The 19,377-nt window shown below is 39.5% G+C and overlaps 1 protein-coding gene across 1 annotated transcript; it reads right to left on the reverse strand.

Moving 5' to 3' along the window:
- Positions 1–45: 45 nt before the first annotated feature.
- On the reverse strand, positions 46–19,330 carry Ir25a (ionotropic receptor 25a). Its single transcript, XM_034317591.2, has 5 exons — positions 4,873–19,330; positions 3,509–4,644; positions 1,591–2,429; positions 1,192–1,521; positions 46–1,123 (listed from the first exon to the last, which is right to left on the reverse strand). Exons 1-5 carry the CDS (start codon positions 4,991–4,993, stop codon positions 781–783), a joined length of 2,769 nt encoding a protein of 922 aa, XP_034173482.2. The 5' UTR covers positions 4,994–19,330; the 3' UTR covers positions 46–780.
- Between the last annotated feature and the right edge of the window lie 47 nt (positions 19,331–19,377).

The raw sequence follows: 19,377 nt of genomic DNA on the forward strand, positions 1-19,377 counted from the left end.
AATGCCGCACGACATTAAACCAAGAACCATCAAAGTACCATTCTATTTTCTTGTTGTTTTTTTTTTTCGTAATTATTAATGAATTATCTTAATTATTATCCCTTTAATTATAATTTAACGTCCTAGAAGATTAATGTCCCTTTGTCCCTATCCATCTTCCACCAAATCCCATGTTTTAAAAGAATCCAGAGTATCCAATGCTTTTCCTGTACTCCCTCAAAGGAAATACATGTTGAATCGACGAGAACGTACATACGAAAGAAAAAGAAATGGAATATGTAACTTGAAGAAGGAGATACAGAAAAAGAAGTGTATGTATACGTCCGATAAAAGAACGTGAAAGAAACGTTATTAGGAAAATGAATGCCTTTTAAACGAAAGAGAGCGAATATAAACGCGATAAGAAGAAGAGGAGGTGTTAATGTTAACACAAAGGATCGTTTATGGTGTTGTACATGAAATGTAATGCGAAGAGAACAATGGAACTAAGGAGAACGAAAAAAAAAAAAATCTAAATATTCTCTGCGCGAAATAATGTACGCAAAGGGAGTAACCAAATAAAGGCATTGCAAACGCTGAAAATGTATATCATTTACAATTCCCCTTTCTTTTTTCTCCTAAAAAGTTTTTCATTATCAAAAAGACTTATCCTCCTTTCTTCCCTTTCTTTATTGCTCGTTGAGCAGTAACGAGCATCAACGTCCTGATACGGAATAAAAGATCTTGAAGAACAGGATAATCGAATCTTCGTGTATTTTCTTCATCTTACAAGAAATAACTTTAAAACCTCGATCTGACCTGGGTTGCTTGGAAACCGTGAGTTGGGGCTGGCTGTAAATTAAATCTAAGTGGTTTTATTTTCGGTAGATTACCTTTGCTAGGGCTGTTGCGATCTATCTTCGTGATCTTCGTACGATGCCGATAATACCAGTACTCAAAGGCCAGGGTGAAACAAGCAAAAATAATACCGAGGAATATCACTACAAATACACCCCCTATATTATGAATACTTATACCGTCGCTTTGACTGTTCTCCGCGTCGCAATTCTTTTTCTCAGGATTCTTCTTCCACCATTTGTCCTTCAGCTTCTCCAATTTTCGTTGGTTCAATAGTATCAGAATTCTATATCGAAATAAAGAATAGAAATACATTGCGAAATCACGTTTATAGGATACCAATCGAAAGCTTACGCATTGTTGAATTGATCCTTCAGCGGAGATCCTTGTTGAACCGCAATCGCGTATGGTTTCCTCGAGAAGTCCTCTCCAACTTGTACCAGGTCACAGTTCGTCATGGCAAGATACCTGATGGTGGTAGAATCCTCGATATAAGCGAATTCATTATTCGAATCTTCACGTCGAACTCGTCGCAAAGCTTCTTCGATAGTGGCTGGAAAACCAGCTTCTTCCATCGCTTGCAACATTTTCGTGTACTTGTCGCTGACGGGATAGTCCCATACCGCTAGTTCAGCTCTCTCTACGTCCGACAAACTATCGTTAAGACTCATCTCCTTCCAAATGCTAGAATAAACGTAAGAAATCTTCAGATCAATCGTTTCTAACTTACACGTAACGCGAAAACAAACTCACTCGTAAAATCTCCATTCGATAGCAGCCATCCTCTTGAAGTAAATGTATGCCGAAGAGTAGAGTACCGGGGCGTATTGAATCTTGTACTGTTTGCTAAGATCTTCCAATGTTTCGATCGGTATCTCTAACCTGGACACGGTCAGAAACGCGGCCAGATTAGCCGTGTACGAGGCGATGATGATAAATCCGAACAACCACCATGTGGCAGCGACCAGTCGTCCGGAAAGATTCTTCGGTGCTTCGCCGCCACCCTGTGGTGTCAAGGAAGTCATACAAAACCAGAAACACTCTCTTAAATTAAACTCTCTCTTCTCCTCATCGTTCTTGTACTTCGCTCTGTTATTTTGGTAGCTGTACGGTGACCAACGATCGAAGATCCACAATAGGACGCTGGTGAAAATGTAGGCGGCGAGTATGCAGAACCAAACCTCGTTCTCCAAAACGGTCAAAAATTTGAACAACGAGGTGGTGGTTTTAGTTTTCAACATCATGATGGAAAGACCTACCAGATCGTAATAAGGCACCGTGAAATCTACCACAACTTCCCTTTCCGCGGTGACCCAAAGGGAACCAAGAGCTATGTCAGCTCGTTTCTCGATCAATTCCTTCATCATACCGTTCCAGCTACCGTTTGGATTCAAATTCCCGTACATTTTGTCGTCCGCCTCGCGTATCTCGTACTGAAAGCCCACCGTCTCCCTGATCTCGTTCAACAGGTCAATGCAGAAGCCGAAGTACTCGTTCTTCTCCTCGTTGTACATCACGAACGGGGGATGAAGCACGGTAACTACCCTATAGCTCTTCACCGCCGTGGTGTTCATCACGTCGCTGTTCGTTATCTACGCAGAAACAGATGGGTTTATGTTGATGGTTTAATCGATATAGGAGGGGGTTAAGGGATGTTCTTAACACTTCCGTTACGTGTGGCACGCGTCGATTGTGCGACGCATATTAACATTCCGACAGACGCATATTTTATGTAATTGCTTCTCATGGTAAATGGAAATAAAGTGAAAAATACGACCGTCGAAGTGGAAGTAAAGTAACTTGAAGTTTAAAAGAAAAAGAACCTACACTCAAGCTAGGACTATCGAGAGCTTCTAAAAAGTATTTCCAAACTAAACATGTAACGCGACATTCACAGTATGAAACTACGAGTCGAAAGAGCACAATTACATAGTGGTTCTTTTTTTTATGGATTGCACGAGCAAATAGAGTTGCATGTGTTATCTTCATCAGTACTCCTTATTATCAGTAATCGGTGTAAATAAACGTAGCGGCGGTGTGTCAAGGGTATAACTATCGCGATGGTTAACTTAATCAGGGGTCATGACTAAGAAATTACTTTTACTTTGATATTTTCTAAACGAAACTTTCCTTATATTCCTCACTCCTATTGTTCCCAGTTCGATCGAAGTGGAAAACGTGGTGATTGTACATATCTTTAAGGACGGATTTTAATGAAGTATTTATTTTCATTCTATTCACACGATTCAGTGTTATCTTCCAACCGTGACATTCGATTATCGAGTAGCCTCATCCTCGCGTGACTAAAAACTACCATTTTTTTGCTGATCAATATTAGACCGACCTAATTTAGTTTAGTAATGACACGTGCACGGCACTATCCATTTGCTCAGTTGATTTTGCCGGTTATAAATTTTAAAGGTGCTCTTTCGGAAATTAAATGAATTTTATATACCATCGTTGCCGTCGATCGTTCCGAAGTAACGCGCTTTCAACGAGCCATTAAACATTCATAAAGATTCTAAAATACCTCGAATGTTTCTGTATTTCATTTCCTCGACGCAAGATCTAAGGGAAAATTAATTTTCTTAATTTGCCCGTCTCTGCACGATACAAAGAAGAAAGGATTACCAAATCAAAGGAATTAATGATTGGAATGTTCGAAACTTACCTCCAAGGGTGAATCGATGCTAGCGTTCCAAGATCCGCTATCCACCATATCGGAAATCATCTCTTCCTCGATGTTCACCAGGTGAATGGACATCTCGAAGCGAGCCTGGTGCTCGCCGTTCTTTGTTCCCCACTGGATTCCAGCATAAGTTGGCGTCATGTTCGCGTAAGCGGCTTTCAATTTCCCGAAGAAGTCCAACTTCCTCACCGGCGTGTTCGTGTTATTATATTCGTCGCAGGTGATTTGTTTCGGCTTCAGTGGCCACTCGCCGTTGTCCAAGGCCGATTTCATCGCTTGAACGGCTAACTGAAGCAGGTCATAATAGAAAGCAGAAGAGATAATCGGTTTCGGCAGGATGGCCTCCACCGCGGGCTTCTTCTGCACGAACTTAGGCTTCATAAAGAGGACCGTCACGTTTTTGCACTCGCATTTCGGCCAAATCTCAGCTTCCGGAGTTAATAAGAACCAACCGTACTTTTTCCCGGTGAAGCTCAAAGTCTCCGCTGCTTCCAGGGCTACGTTGATAGTGTTCTCGTCTCCTAGAATGAAATAATTAACGATATCGAGGTCCCTCAACCGTGGTAGCTGCCTCTTCATCTTCGCCACTTGTTGAGAAGCTTCGTTGATCACGTGTCTGGTGGGTACGTTCAACAACAGACTCTTGTACTTGTGATCCATGACGAAATTATGATCATACAGGATCGCCGCGTTCGTGATGTTCAACTGAATCGCCAATCGTCTGACTGCTTCTGGTATTAAATCAGTCGGAGGCATCACCTGTACTAGATAACCCTGCTGATCGTCATTCAAATTTCGCCAATAGAGAAGATCTCCCTGTTGGCCGTATTGGGCGGATAGCGTAGGGATTCCTAGGGCAGCTGTGAACGAGTTCGTTATCTTGGCACCCAGGCCAGCTGTCGTAGTGTCCACCACCAAATCCGGCACGTTCGTTCCCCCTTCCTCCACCGCCGCACCCCATAAGTTACAAATACGGTCCAGAGTGACGTTGATGTCTGTACCATTCACCTGAACCATCCACACCCTTCCCAGATAATTAGGATGTTTCTCTCTGACCGTCTTCAGGGCGGCTATCAGACTGGCGTTGGCCACTTTGTTACCTTCATCGTTGATGATGACTGACGGAGGTACATACGATAAAAGAGAAGATCAAGATTATTTCGGAATTTAGAATTTCGGATTTGAAGAGTTACAACGAATGCGAGGAATCGTGGAATTAGGAATGGCAGTAGTTTAGTAGGTAATAAGTCAGACGCGTTCGAGCGCCAGGAGCTCATCGATTCCCTGGCACTTTTCACAGGATTCTAGAGAAATTAAAAATTCAGAACACGAAATTTGTTACTTACAAAGATTAACTGGTCTCGTATTCGAGGCTTCTCTATCCTTCCCGTCGTTTCCTTGTCCATGGACCGAGTATCCACCACGAAAACCGAGGAACACAGCGAAGATAAGATACTTGAATTTCATTCTGAACTTGTGAAAAGAGCCACTCGTCAAAATTATGGTACATAAATGGCTGATTCGTTTCGGTTTACAGGTGTTCCGTTTCGAGCCCGGTGATATCGCGCGAGGAAATCGGTCGAGCAACTGAAGGGTGGTCTAGAGACCCAGACCCAAGTTGGCTCACTCGCTCTCCCTCTGTTCTATTTGTGTTTGTCCATCGGTTACCGCGGGGACGACCTAATCAATTTCCCGTATCAACGCAATTTGTCTCTTCTTTCCTATATCCTTCCCCCTTTTTTTTTCGTTCGTCAAAATTCTGGCTCGCCATTGACCTTTGGGTGCGCGAGCGAGCAATTGGGTGAGCACGACACGAGAACGGACCGCGACACTTTGCGATGAATTTGCATGCGGCTGGCTCGCGTGTCCTGTTATCTAGTAATCGGCTAGTCGATCGTTGGTTTTTTTCCCCTCGTCACGTATCACTTGAAACTTTCGTTTCAACGGTAAGTAACATCGATAGCTTCGTGACTGAAGTTCATAAACGTTCCCAACGCATTGCACGCCCTTCGATTGTTCCTTCACGAAATTGTTATAGGGCCTCGTAATTGGATGAGCTCGAGATTGTAATTCGTGATAGAAGACGTTTAAAAATTAAATTTACAACCGTTGCAACTCGTGAAAATAAGGAAACACTTGGAAATTGAATTTATAGGTATTATCGTTCATAAAGGAAAGAAAATTTCTCTATTTACAACACCTCTGTATTGTAGAAAGAAAGATACGGAAATGGCAAGAGAAAATTGATGCAATCATGCTGAAATTAGGACAGAGCAATTGCAGTAGACTGTAATGGGTTTGAAAAGAGAACTTTGTTGAAGAGAACTGGAAAATCGCACTACTGTTATGGATTAGCTAATTACTGTAAATATCCAAAGAAAATCTCAGTATTTCGATTCCCAGAAAGTAGGCTATGGAAATGTCAAGGGAAGGTACTTTTCCTTTGTGTGTTCAACATTTTTATTAAAGGGCGTAAAATGATTTGTTTAAAAAGATGCAATTGAACATTGGCAAACCAAAGAAGTTACTTCTCCGATGTTCCTTTGATTTTAAACATTTCATTAATTTCCGTATTTCTGCCCGAGTCGAGTTTGTAGCATTCTTACAAAGAGGGCATACCTTTTCAGCTGCCCTTCTTTAGTTGATATCAATACCAGCAATATCGGAGGCAGAGTATTAAAGCAGCAAGCAATATGCCGACGAGGATCAGTAGAAATGTAACTGTCAAATTGTCGAGGTTGAACCTCGCGTTAAAGTCTTTGTCGGGCGAGCAATTCCCTCTCAAAGGGTTTTCATTCCTCCGTTTCTTCCCCTGCAGCGTTTAATCTCTCTTTCAATTACCAACCGTGTAATCCTTTAATTAACCGTTAATTGTTACACGTAGCAATCTGCTTTGTAACACTTTACAAGAACTGAGAATTGTGCTACGATTATTTCTGTTTTCTAAATAAGGGTCTTTTGAACTTTATGTCCTCGAAATTTTTGCCAAATCATTGCCAATATATTCTCTGATCAATTTTTTGAGATGTTTTCTTCTTTTCGAGAGGCGATCGACGCGAACGCGAACCAGAAGAGCTCCTTCAGCGAACAGGATCGATCGTTCGCCTCGTCTCGATACTTTGCCCGATTGTTCCGGTAGCTAAAGGGCGAGTACCTCTCGAGAATATATAATAGAAATATCGTTAAGAGGAAAACGAACGGGAAACCAATCCAGACATCGATCTCCAAGATCATTAGGAACCTGAAGAACGGATTCTTTTCTTTCCTCAGCATCATTATCGCCGGACCGATTGGGTTCTTGTACGGAATCGTAAAGTCTGCCATTTGGAAGTTGAACTTCTATGAAAAATCAATTCATTGAAATATTTAATCATCAGTTTAATCGTGCATAAGCACAGAGTGTTTCAAGACTTTTCTTTCATACCTGAGTACTTATAAAACTTCTTAATGTTGGAAGAGATTTCTGTAGGGAATATAAATAATACAGAGGATACGCTAATTCCAGTAGGAACTAAAATTAGAAATCTCAAAGAAAGGAGTTACTTACAGGAGAGTACGTAGAAATAATTAACTCCTTCAATAAGGAAGCGTTGCGACGAAAGTCGAGCACAGACTGGTGATCTCGACGGTGATTCGAATAGTAGCATCCAATTTACAAAGCACACAACAGTACATATTTACGACACGAACGTAACCGACGAAGTCCCGAGTAACCGGCTTTGGGTTTACGTTTCCTTGTTAACTGCAAACTTCCCTCTGCTGTTCGGACGTCTTTGAACGTCGAAACCCGCAGTTAAGGGTAGTTGTTAATCTTACCAACTTACAGCCGGTGTTATATCTAACTTCGATCACAATCGCTAACGCTGAGCAACGCCATTAATTTCCTGGCTAAACCCTGCGTCACCGTTTTTGGTAATTAAAGTGACAAGGTACCTAATGCAGGAACAGATATGTATGTCCTAGAAACCTCGATTACCATCTCTAAAATTTGTACCAGAGAAAAATATTTTGAAAATTATGTAAGCTTTCAAAGTGATTTTCTCTTTTAATTTAAACTATACTGATATTCAGATGGTTAACACTTTACCAGCCTGTAAATTTACGTACTTATAAATTTTTTTACAACTCCGGATCAAAGAGGTCAAAGTAATTTTCTCTTCGATATTTCAGCGAACGCTTCGGGGACGGAATGATCAAGGATCGTAAATCTTTAACGAAGGGTGCAAGGGTCGCGTTAACACGCCATATAATTACGAGCCTCGTCCACCCTCTGACCCGTGCAGTATCTCTACCACGATCGGATATTAATTCGTCGGTAACCTTTTAACAGGGCCGATATCGGAATCGTGAATTTATTGCCGAGGCTGGTGTGCTGCAACAAAAGCAAGCAGAACAATTCAGTTCTGCCGAAGAATTAACGCTGATAAATGACAGCGATAAAAAATGTTCGAATATCGCTGCCATAGGTAACAATTTTATGCGGTATTTACTTTTGGGTGTCAAGAATTTATTTCTAGTCGAATAAAAATAAATCGAAACTCTGGAATATTATATTCCATTAGTAATATTTTGTGAGATATGAAAAAGAATTAAAAATTTTAAGAGACAAAAATCGCACAAAATGTACTGCCATCAAAGTTTTAATATACTTTGTATTTTTAGATCCCACTAATAATACAAGGTAGTAATATCTCACCTTATATTTCCTCGTAATTTGATGTATATAGAGCTGTATTTTACACGTTCAATAAAAATTCTACCATAGCAGCAAAGTTTAAAATTGGTTATTTTTTCCCATTGTCCTTTATCGTTGGCTGTACCGCGATTAGACTCACCTCGAATTCGTGGTTACTTTTTTATCGCAATATCGATATGTTTGCGTGCTAGTGGAGGGTAATAACCAGAGAAACTATCCCGCCCCTCGAAAATTGGATTGTGAATTCTATCGTGGTAAAGCAGGAACAATAGAAGCATAAAAAAGACCCGTTCACGTTTTTCCGAGGTGCGAACTTTAATTGCTTCGAATCAATAGAATAAATTAATAGAATAAATGAAACGTCGATCGTTCAATAAATTCACGGTAAATTGAAGCGGATATAGAAAGATTCTTTCCGAACAATTCGCTAACGAATGAAATAAAATTAAAGCGTTTCCGAATGAACGACTAAACGTGTGAATTCGATCATTTGCTCTAAGAACGTTTTGCATTAACGTGTCTAATTTCAAACGGGTAGATTCTGTGCCAAATGAATCCTTGACGAGTTATTACAGATGGAGGAGCTTCAACGGATCTCTCGAAAGGATAAATTGAACGCATTCATTTCAAAATCCTCGTGAATTTCTCGCAGGCATTTGAAGGATTCCATCTCTAGCGAAAGATTATTATATCAGATTGTTTCATATCAAATTGCTCGTCTAAAAATCTGGAAAATTTGACGGAATTAATTAAGATCCTTGAAAATCTCCTCCCGTTTCCTGTCACCGGATAATGTAATACGTATCCAAAGTTCGAACCTTTGTTCGGGAAAGTCAGGCCCGTATTGAACGTATCTAATTTCTAAGTGGCAAGAACAGAGACGGTAGTCGCAAATTTTGAGTACTCTCGTCTCGAAACAAGCTTCGTCGGCGGGAAACTTTCGATGACTCGAGGAAGTCGTTCGTTCGAATGGGTCGTGAGTGTAAAATCTTGGAGAAGACTGATCCAGGGGCTCGTTTATGTTTTTTATACCGGTTGCCGCAGGGATGTCACAGTCAAAGCTTACCCGTTGCTTTTTTCCACCCCCTTCGCTTTTCTCTCTCTCACGCTTCCTCGCTTTCCATCCACCTTTTTCTTCTCCGTGTCGCCCGTCCTACTCGCTCTTTTTTCTCCTCTCCTCTCTTCTCTTTTTTTTTTACACAAAGTATTTCTTTCTCAACAATGCCAAGCACTATATTTAGGCGCTGTATTGTAAATCAGCAGCGAGCTTTTTCCACGTATTCGCACGCAAATTGGGGCACCTTGACATGCACATACATAGATACATTTGTTGCTTTCCCGCTGTTCGATTTTCCCCAACGTGTACGATATTGTCTTCGTGGCTGTGCGTCTATTCGGAACTCTGTCCGACAAGAGACAACCACCGTCACGGACGAAAATGAAGCCCCCGACGGTACATCGGTCCGTCGCGTTTCCCTCCGTTGAATGGATCTTAATTGCCAAACGACATTATTCTACGCTACGAGAGGAAGAGACAGAGGGAAACGGAGTTTCTCTTCTGTTAACGAGGACTAATATTAATTAGGAGTTCTCATGTTGGATCAGGTTTTCGTTTTCAAAGAGGTATTATGATCCTACAGATCCTTCATCAATTAATGACATCTTAGATTTACGATCCATCGAATTGTTCATTAAAATTCATTCGTTACCAGAGTCGTTTTGGTAATTAAAATAAATGCCTGTATTGTATTTGTAAACCATTATTCGACGTAGATTGAAATATGAACCCTGAAATTTCTACCTACTTTTTTCCCTTTTTTATGTAAAGGATTGAAATTAAACCCCGCACCAAATATCTACCACGTCGATCCGACATGGGTAGAAATTAATATACCAGCAGTATCATTGTCATCTGGTTTATTCCACAAATGACGTATCTTCTATAACGAGACCCGAATTTTCGATAAATAATTTCTCACGTTAAACATTTTCGACACGTGTCATCCGTCAATGTTCCATCGATGAAACTAACTTGCTTTCCATTCTATATAATATTCCGATTGATGCGACTTTCGAGCAATTCAATTCTAATTGAAATCGTTAAATTCATTGGAACAACTTTAATTTCGAATATCATTTGGAATTGAAAATTCATAATGTTATATGAAAGGGTATCGATAGGAAAATATAAAACGATAGACTAGCAAAGGTTTATGAAATTCGAATATTTCCAAGGGTGTTCAATACGAAACCCTTTTGAAAATACAGAGAACGTGATGCGTGCACGAGCGGAACGATGGTATTCAATTTAATGCATCATTAAGAAAATTTTCAACCTCTTCCTTCGAAAGTGGTATCCCGTGCGACGTGCTTCCTTATCGGCTTGATTTGTGCAAATTACATAATTTCCGCGGAAACTACGGCGAGGTGGAATCTGATATCGAGAACTATCAAAGCACGAGCGTGGCATGCTTATTCCCAGTAACAATTATGGAAATAAAGACTATCATTATCTTCAATTTCGTTTTGAACGTTCGAGTTTGCCTTCCTTTATCGAGAAGCGTCCATATATCCAGCATTGATTTCCTAACGAAATTGAAAATATTTTTTCAATCGACCTATCAATTCTTTTTAAACCTCCATTCGCACTACAATGAATAGATTAAAATTGATTGATTGCTGCTGAAACTATTTTGAATATCTAGTATTTTAAGTCCTTGTCAATTAGAAAATGAAATTAATCTTCTGGAAATCATTGGAAGATTGCTTTGCAACGTGAAGCACACTCGTTATGAATAATCTCATTAAAAAGATATTACATGATAATTGCGGGATTAAAAAGAATTACAGGATTATCAAATCCAAGCGATACAATCAGTGTTAGAAACGAACATGTACGTGCGTTAAAGAATTTAATAAACCAGTATCGCTTGCCAATCAATTCCTACAAGTTTAACGCTATGGTCTCTGGCGGCCGTGTCATGTTCAGATAAACAGTCATTTATCGCCGCTTTCGTGTTGTAATTCACCATTGTATCAGTAATTTATTGCTTTGTCGCAGCGGTTCTCCAAGCTCCTGCTGTTCATTTCTTCCGTGCAATTAATGGTAGAAAAAAATGCCCATTAGCGATCGAACACTCTATGAACCGTCTAACACATTCCCGATCACTATTTCCTGTTCACTTAATATAGTAGTAATTACTAGAACCTAATTCCTCGATTTCTACTTCTAATTTCTAACACGATTTCCTCTGAGTCTCCAGTTTTTTAATTATTTATAATCGAGTCAAGTACTCACCGTTGACGACCCAAGTGACAATCAGCATATCGATGGTACCAAGAAAATGAAAAGAAAAAAATAAAATAAGGGGAGGAAGAATGAACGAGTGTATTTTCAATGGGCATTAAAACATTGGACGTGGGTGGCCAGAGGAACGAAAATGAAAGAGCAGCTACACAGCTATCTAGATCTCGGTGGAAAGTTTCATTATGGGAACTGCAACGCGAGAAAGCGGGAACAGAAAAGTGCGCGTTCGTTCTCTTATCGCGATCTGCACGTTCGTTCGGTTCGCCATGCTTGCGTGAATCTCGAGAACCGATGCCTAATGGGCCTATTAATGATTCGAGATCCACGGACAATTACGCGAACACTGCACGTGATTTCGCGATCATTTATGTATGCATTTGAACCCTCGGATCAGCTTTCCGAAATTTCTATGCTAATCTCAGGTGTATACATACCGCACCTTGCCATTTCATTAAAATTACTCCCCAATTTTCATTCATTTTTTTAAAATAAAACCCATATGGGGATTTAACTAATTAGGGAAATGATGAGAGAAACAAAATTGAAAAAATCACTCGTCTAAAATGAGAAATTTCCCAGTAATTATTTTCGGAAAAATCCCCGGAAGAAGCGGTATCGCGATGCATAAAACATTAATCAAAAACATTAGTGGACACTCCGCTCTCGTGGATTTTATAACTTACCTCGGTAACGAAGTACCTCGGAGGGCACTCATGTATTTTTCATTGAATTTGTCCCGTCTATCTCTATGCATATTTCCTTTTCATTCCACCGAAATTTTTCTTCTTTTTGTCAATGTCATATTTCGCGCGTGTCCGCGTTGCTCCTGCGAGTGTGCAGGAATAAAGCGATTGCGAGGAAGAGAAAAGAACGAATTCCAGGCTTTTAAACGGGGAAATTGCATTAAAAGTGAAACAGGGAAGAATAAACAAGCGAGAATCAACTCGCCATCGTTGGACTTGTTTGGGATAAATTTTTCTTTTCCATCGCGCGGTTCTTTTGCTTTGTTTAAGCAAAATTTAATTTCTTCGAATTTCCGTCTCGAATGGCCAGTCGTTCGCGGCTGAATCGATAAAAGCGATTCAGTGCAAGCTCGATTGTTAAGGGGTGGAAAACGAAAGGTGACTCAGGAATTTGCTGTGCTTGTAATGCTTGACCAGTCTAAAGAAGCTTAGTCAGCTTAAATCTACAAATTAACTGTTTCAGAATAAAGAACAGCTCTTTTGTTCTGTCAGCGTAAATCACCTTTTTTGTATGCCGTTCGCTTAGCCTTTGTGACGTTCTCCTGGCCATTGACCGAGGCTGCAAATTTAATTTCATCAAACAATTAGAAAAATTAAAAAAAAAAAAAGTACTCGAGAAAAGTACCAAGGGTCGAATGAAACTCGACGATTGTTCGAGTAATTGAGAAGTAGTTTTTACACCTCTTTTCGGGTGGCTCTTTACGTTAAAAAGTCTGATTTTTATACGGGGAGTGAATGAAAGAACAGGTGGTTCAAGTATCAGATTGTTACATATCGAATTTCCAAACACTTTGCGTCATCAAATCAGACACCTCTCAGCAGAAAAATCGCATTTTTAACATAAAGAGTGTCACCCGGAAAAGGTGTGAAAGGTATCGCTCGATTGCTCGAACAATCGTGCAAGTTTCGGTCTACATCAGCGAACTTTTCTGAAGTTTATAAGGGTGAACAGTGGACGAGTGGCAGGAGTTTCACGGGCGGGAACACTTGGTCTCCTCTTTACTTCCGTTTCAAAAGACAAATTCCGCCACGAATCATTGTAAAACACGAGAGAGAGCCTTGTAATTCCTGTGGACGATTCGTTCGCAGACGATTCAGAATGTCGCGTGCAAAATCGTGGCTCGAATAAAATTGCGCTAAAGTGCTGGCTCGCGCTGTTAAATCTCTCAGGCATGGATTAGACAGGTGAAGCAGGATTTTAAACGTATCGATCATCCTCGCGAACGAACCGCGCGAAATGTGAACTTTCCACGTTAATGATGCGCTTGAAAAGATCACTCGTCCCGTAACAAAACGAGATTATTCAAATCGGTTTATTATTTATGGCTACGCGAATGCATATACGCGACTCCCCGTTGTTTCATAACACACCAGATTCAGATCCATTGTACGTTTCGCGATAACTGATTGCGTGAAAATGTTGAAACGATGTTAACGCAAACGATGGAAAAATAAATCATTTCGCTGATGTCAAATATAATTTCACGTTTTTCCCACGGGAATAATGGGAACCGGGTGCGGTATATTCGGTGAATGCAAGCTTTTGCCTGCGAAACGCGGTATATCGAATGTAATTTGTGCAAAAATTGTGAATTTTTTTCGAGCATGCGATTTTTCCTTTTATTTTTCGAATTAGTTGCGTCTATACAGGATGTTTCTAGATTAAACAATCAAATTGTGTCAGTAATTTCTAATCATTCCATGGGACCACGTTTACAACGCGTTAATATTCACAATTACTTGGAAAATTAATTAATTAAGAGGGCGTGGATATTGTATTTTGTAGAGAATTTTTAAGAGCACCGTCACGTTTATTCTGTTGTTTATCAGACTAGAAATGCACCGAGTGCTTAATTCGATTTTTCAACGGTGTCGGAGTTGCGTCGAGTAAATGGTAGTCGACGTTTTGAATTGCAAAAACTTTTTGAAAACCTAGGTTTATATCACATTTTATCTTACACTTTTTATGCAACTGACATAATTTGTTAGTTTCATTTGAAAACATCTTATATACACATATGAGCCTGGGAGAATGGTCGAGGATGCTTTTAGGAGATTAATCACATCCGAAAAGGGTTTCCACATTTTACTGGTACATATGTACTTAAGTGTGTCTGTGTTGGTGTGTACGTATCATATGTATTTTATCATTTCTTTCTCACATTTCACTTGAGATAGACGCACGAAATTTTAAATGGAAATTTAACCCCGATGGTCCACGTGGAAATATAGTCAACCCTCCATCGTCCAGATTTTCTGTATTTACAAACAGAAATTCGTTTCGAAACACAATATCGATGTTCTATCACTTTATAAAAAATAAACTCGTTACATTAACAGTGGTGCACTAAGAATAATGAGGGAAAGGATTCATTACGTCAGTTGTATAGAGGGTTAAAAATCGTCCCGACAATTATCCAGTTGAATAAACAAGACCGGTGGCTTAATCGAGTCGCTCGTTTATCGCTGAACAAAAGCGTGGAAGAATGAGAACTGGATTAAATTTCGACTTAACCCCCGCAGTTAGAGAGATCCGAAACGCGTTTCTCGCGCGTGTACGTTCGAGGCTGGTGATCTCCGAGCGTTAGCCTCGCTCGGAGATCGCGAAATTGAATGAGAACCCCGCGACGTGGACCTCGGCTAATCCACGTGAAACGGGGAAATGCAAAATATGGAAATCAGAGACGCGGCAGACTTTCGGCCTGAAAATAATTAAAACGATTCTCCGCGGATGGTGGTTTACGCTGTGCGAAAAGCTGGTCGCGAGTTTTCGGTCGAAAAGCAACGAATGAATTCCACCTGGATATGCAAATTTTACATCATTCTCTGCTTTTCAATTCCGATGAATGTATATGGAGAAGTAGAAAAGAAGAAAAAAAAATGAAAAGGGTGTTAAACATTTGGAAAATTGCGATGAATACAGAGAGGCGGGAAATTTCGTGCGTCTTATCGAAAGAGATTCATTTTGTTTTACATTTCATTGCGAAGGATAAGGACGATCGTTTCGATAAATTTCTTTCTTTCTTTTTTTTTAATTTAATCATTCACACGATACTCCACACGCTTTTATTCAATACACGTACACGAACGGCTTCTGTTTTTTCTTTGTTCATTGATTTATTTTAATATTTACACACTCAAGCGGCAGGCTCACATGAACGCTCGATGGTCCACGCTTTCTAGAATTTCAATCGGATCGTTTTCCTCTCTCCTTCTATTTCTGGTTTACATTTCTGTTTGTGTTTAACTTGTTAGCTTTCACGAGCGATTTCCAGAGCTTTTGTATTTTTCCCCCCTTTTCAACTGTATTAAATTCGTGATCACTGACGAACTGTACCGCTCTCCTTGGTTAAACCGTTCGATCCGAAGCACCTAATTAATCGTCACACTCGCTGTTCGTATACATACTTCGAGGAATAATAAAACGATAAAACTTTATCGTTCTCCGCTGTTTCAAAATGTTAATCAGGAAAATTGAAGTAAGGAGGGCAGTATAGCGAACGCGATAATAACAATTTGTATCCGTTCTCGCTATGTTCTCGCATGAATTTAATTAACATCCGGAATATCGATGAAAACATTTTTCCTATAATTTAAGGTACGCATTTGTCGCATGATATCCAGGGTAATATACGATCTAATGAAATATTTTCCCAAGAATTTCTGACAAATTTACGAGACCGAAATGTTCGATCAGCGTTCCGATATTAAAGATACGATACACAAGATATAGACGCGAATGCGTTAGAAATATTTCGTATCGTTTCTGTAGCGATGGCAACGAAAGTCGGATATAAATTAAAAGGGAAATCTGTCGAATTAAATCGGATACGAAGTGCTGTCCAAAAATTTCAACCAGCACGACATCGGTTTTAATCTAATAAATTCACCGGAGAGGGAAAGTCTGTGCGCGATCTAGGTCATGGAATTCGAGCTCTCCTGTATTGCTATACTTGTAAATCACAACCAATGGAGTATTAGTTTAATAACTAGATGTGTATATATATATATAATATATTTATATGTATATGTTATACGTATCTAGCGTAGTGTTTCTCTCGATCGGGCGACCAGGCCCAATTATAGAATAATTTCATATTTATACACAGGGTGTTTTTAGAAAAAATTGTACACCATGAAAATTAGATTTCTCAATGGAATACAATCTTTTTTCGGACAACCTGTATAATATCGTCGTACCGTTTCGTGGATCGAGGTGCAGTTGCTCGTTGACCAAAGTAAATGAAAAATTAATGATTAATTTCCTGATGTGATTATGAAGATACAAAAATAGATTAAAAAATATCTGATCAATGGTATCAATGATATGGAAGTTCAGTAAGGAATGTATAGAGAGAAAGATATTTTGAATAAAAGAAAGGGGTGAATATGAACACCCTGCGTTTCGATCCCCGAAACTAATCTTGAAAATCAACCTGCGGATACGGATGTACAAGTAAATGTAATGTATTAATGTAATATATAACGCAGTACAATAATATAACTACCGAGATTCCCATCCAAAAGGATTACCGAGAACACTTTGCGACCCCGACGTTTTCAAAACGAAGAGAGAATACTATTGTTTAAGGTGCGGATCGTGTAAATCCCAGAAAGTAATTAGACCCTACAAACGGTCGCGTTAGAGCGTCAGGGGACGGTTTCGCATTCTAATGGCCGACGAAACATACGGTGCACCGGCTCGAATTAGCCGAAATGTAAGGTAAAGCCGTTCTTGTTCCGGTCGTTTCGTGGCCAGAATAGTTTCGTGAGACACGAAACAGTTGGAAAATCAAACGATAAAAGAAGTGGAACAGACATCGAGCGATTTGAAATTCTACTCTGACACAGCTATTCATTTGCATCCCGGTTAATGAGTACTTTCAATTACTTCAAATACATTGTAAAACATAATAAAATAGTCGTTGATTAACCGTAATCTATAAAAATTTGCGAAAGTACAGAGTACCCGTCGTTAACAGCCCGATTACTAGGCAACGAGTAGTACGAGTCAGGCATTAGTCAGGCCTGCCAGTAGCAGAAGCGAAACGAGTGAAATGCGGGCTATTGTGAATTGTCAGGACAATTTCCGGTTAATACATGAAGGCATCGTTTAAAAAACTTTCTAATTGCTTTGCAACGTGTAATTGTTTTCGGTTCCTTCGAGCTTGTTCGTGACAACTTGTGAAACCATCGGTGAAACGTTTTCTTTTCGAAGAACATAAAACGCGATTTCCGGGAAGAAACTTTGGATATTCTTTCTTATCGTACCGAAAATATATCTGTCACGTTGTTCGGAAATTCGGGAGTTTGGAAGATTCGACGCTATGGGACGCGAATCTAATCCAAAGTTAACCGAAATTTGGGAATATTTCGGAGTTGGCTATAGGAAGTTTGCAGAATATTTTGGGGCGGAAGTCGGATCGACGAAACGAAATATTTGTGTGTACACAGCGATATCTGAAGAATTTCTTGACTCTCGGTCTAATCGAAGTTTTAATTAGGTAGATAATTAGCAAGCAATGTCTCAAGAATGCGCTAATTGCCCGAGCTGAGATTCATTCTAATTACTTTTCACGCCTATATTAGCAAATTTCAGCAAGTTTCAAATCAATTTCCTACTGATGCTATTCAAACTTGGTTGAAAATTTATTTCCGACCAGTATTTTGGCACGCTTCTACCGTTCTTCCGCGAGGAGAAAATAAAATCAAAAGGGAAAATATCCTGGAATACATAGTTTCAATGCGGGTATCCAGCATTGATTGCGAGTTTTTTTCTAAAAGCACGTACGTCCATAGGGGTATACGTGTGATTGAAATTTCATATCGTCAAAAGAAACATGAAATAAATGAAAATTGAAAGACTGATATAAAAGGATATTCCAAACGTCTGTGCAACTTGCATGAAATAGTATCTCCTTTGGTGAACATAAAAAAAATATTGAACAGTTGCTTTGAAGTATCTCGCGTATCAAAGCGAAAAAGGAGAAACCCTTTAATCGTTGATTACTTAGGACGATCGTTCGCTAACTGGATCTATACGATCTAAATGGAAAGTATAAAATTTGCAATAAACGTTTTACCCGAGCTCTTGTTTTACGACCACTTTGGAAGAATGTAAAGTCCAGCTTCAATTTCAGCCTGGTACTCCGTAATATTCACTGTCACCTTAACTCTCTATGTATAGAGAGAAAGAAGGGGCTTATTATACGGTTCTACTAAATAAAAGAAAGAAGTTATTTAGCGCGAAACTAGTAAAAACCAATCCTTCAGTCTGCAACTACATAATTTTAAAATGAAATTAAATAAATTTCAAATAAATTTTTCGATACAAACGAATAATTACTCTTTTCTGTAAAAGGAAAAAGATAAAAAGAGACACTTGAAAGTTACATGACCACGTAAAGAGTTAATACAGTTTGCTATTGTAAATGGGTACGTAGAGGGAATAAATTTTTCTCTGAAAGACGAACAAGAGAATAAAACGGTAAGAACGTTGGCGAGTAAAGATAAAAAGGTAGGAAAATTTCTCGCGAAATTTTTCAGCAAAAGAATTAAAGAAACGTTGAGAAACTCGAGGTCGGCTTTAACGTCCAGTTAAAACTATTCAAGCGTCCCGTTTAATTCCCAGTTGGATAGGAAACTCGGTGTCGCGAGTTGGACAGTGCCACGAATAAAGTAAGGTTTCATTTGTCTATCCTAATAATTAAAAATCTTGTGTTGTTCGTAGCACGGCTACGAACGTGTTCTCACAACCTTATCACAACCTTATTATAGAGTGCCCTGGTGACGAGGTCGAGTATCAATATTAGCTTCTCCGTTCACAGTGTCCTAGGGTTAACATCTCTCCCCCTTTTTTTCCCTCGTTTTTCTATTTTTCATATATATATATTTCTTTTTATTCGATTTGGCGTGGCACTCGAGGGGACGGCAAACGCGTCACCTATTCCCTCGTTGATCGGTAACGATTCGTTTAAATTTTCCGAACTCGCGCTTCAATCGTCCATCGATAGGAATAAAAAACCAACGATACGCGATTGTTTTCGATATTCAGTTACCAGTATGGATTCGTTGCCATTCGTCTCGTTATTCGACGGCTGAGTGA

This window comes from Osmia lignaria, chromosome 16 (assembly GCF_051020975.1).
Source record: "Osmia lignaria lignaria isolate PbOS001 chromosome 16, iyOsmLign1, whole genome shotgun sequence".
In the NCBI taxonomy this organism is placed as follows: Eukaryota; Metazoa; Arthropoda; class Insecta; order Hymenoptera; family Megachilidae; genus Osmia; species Osmia lignaria.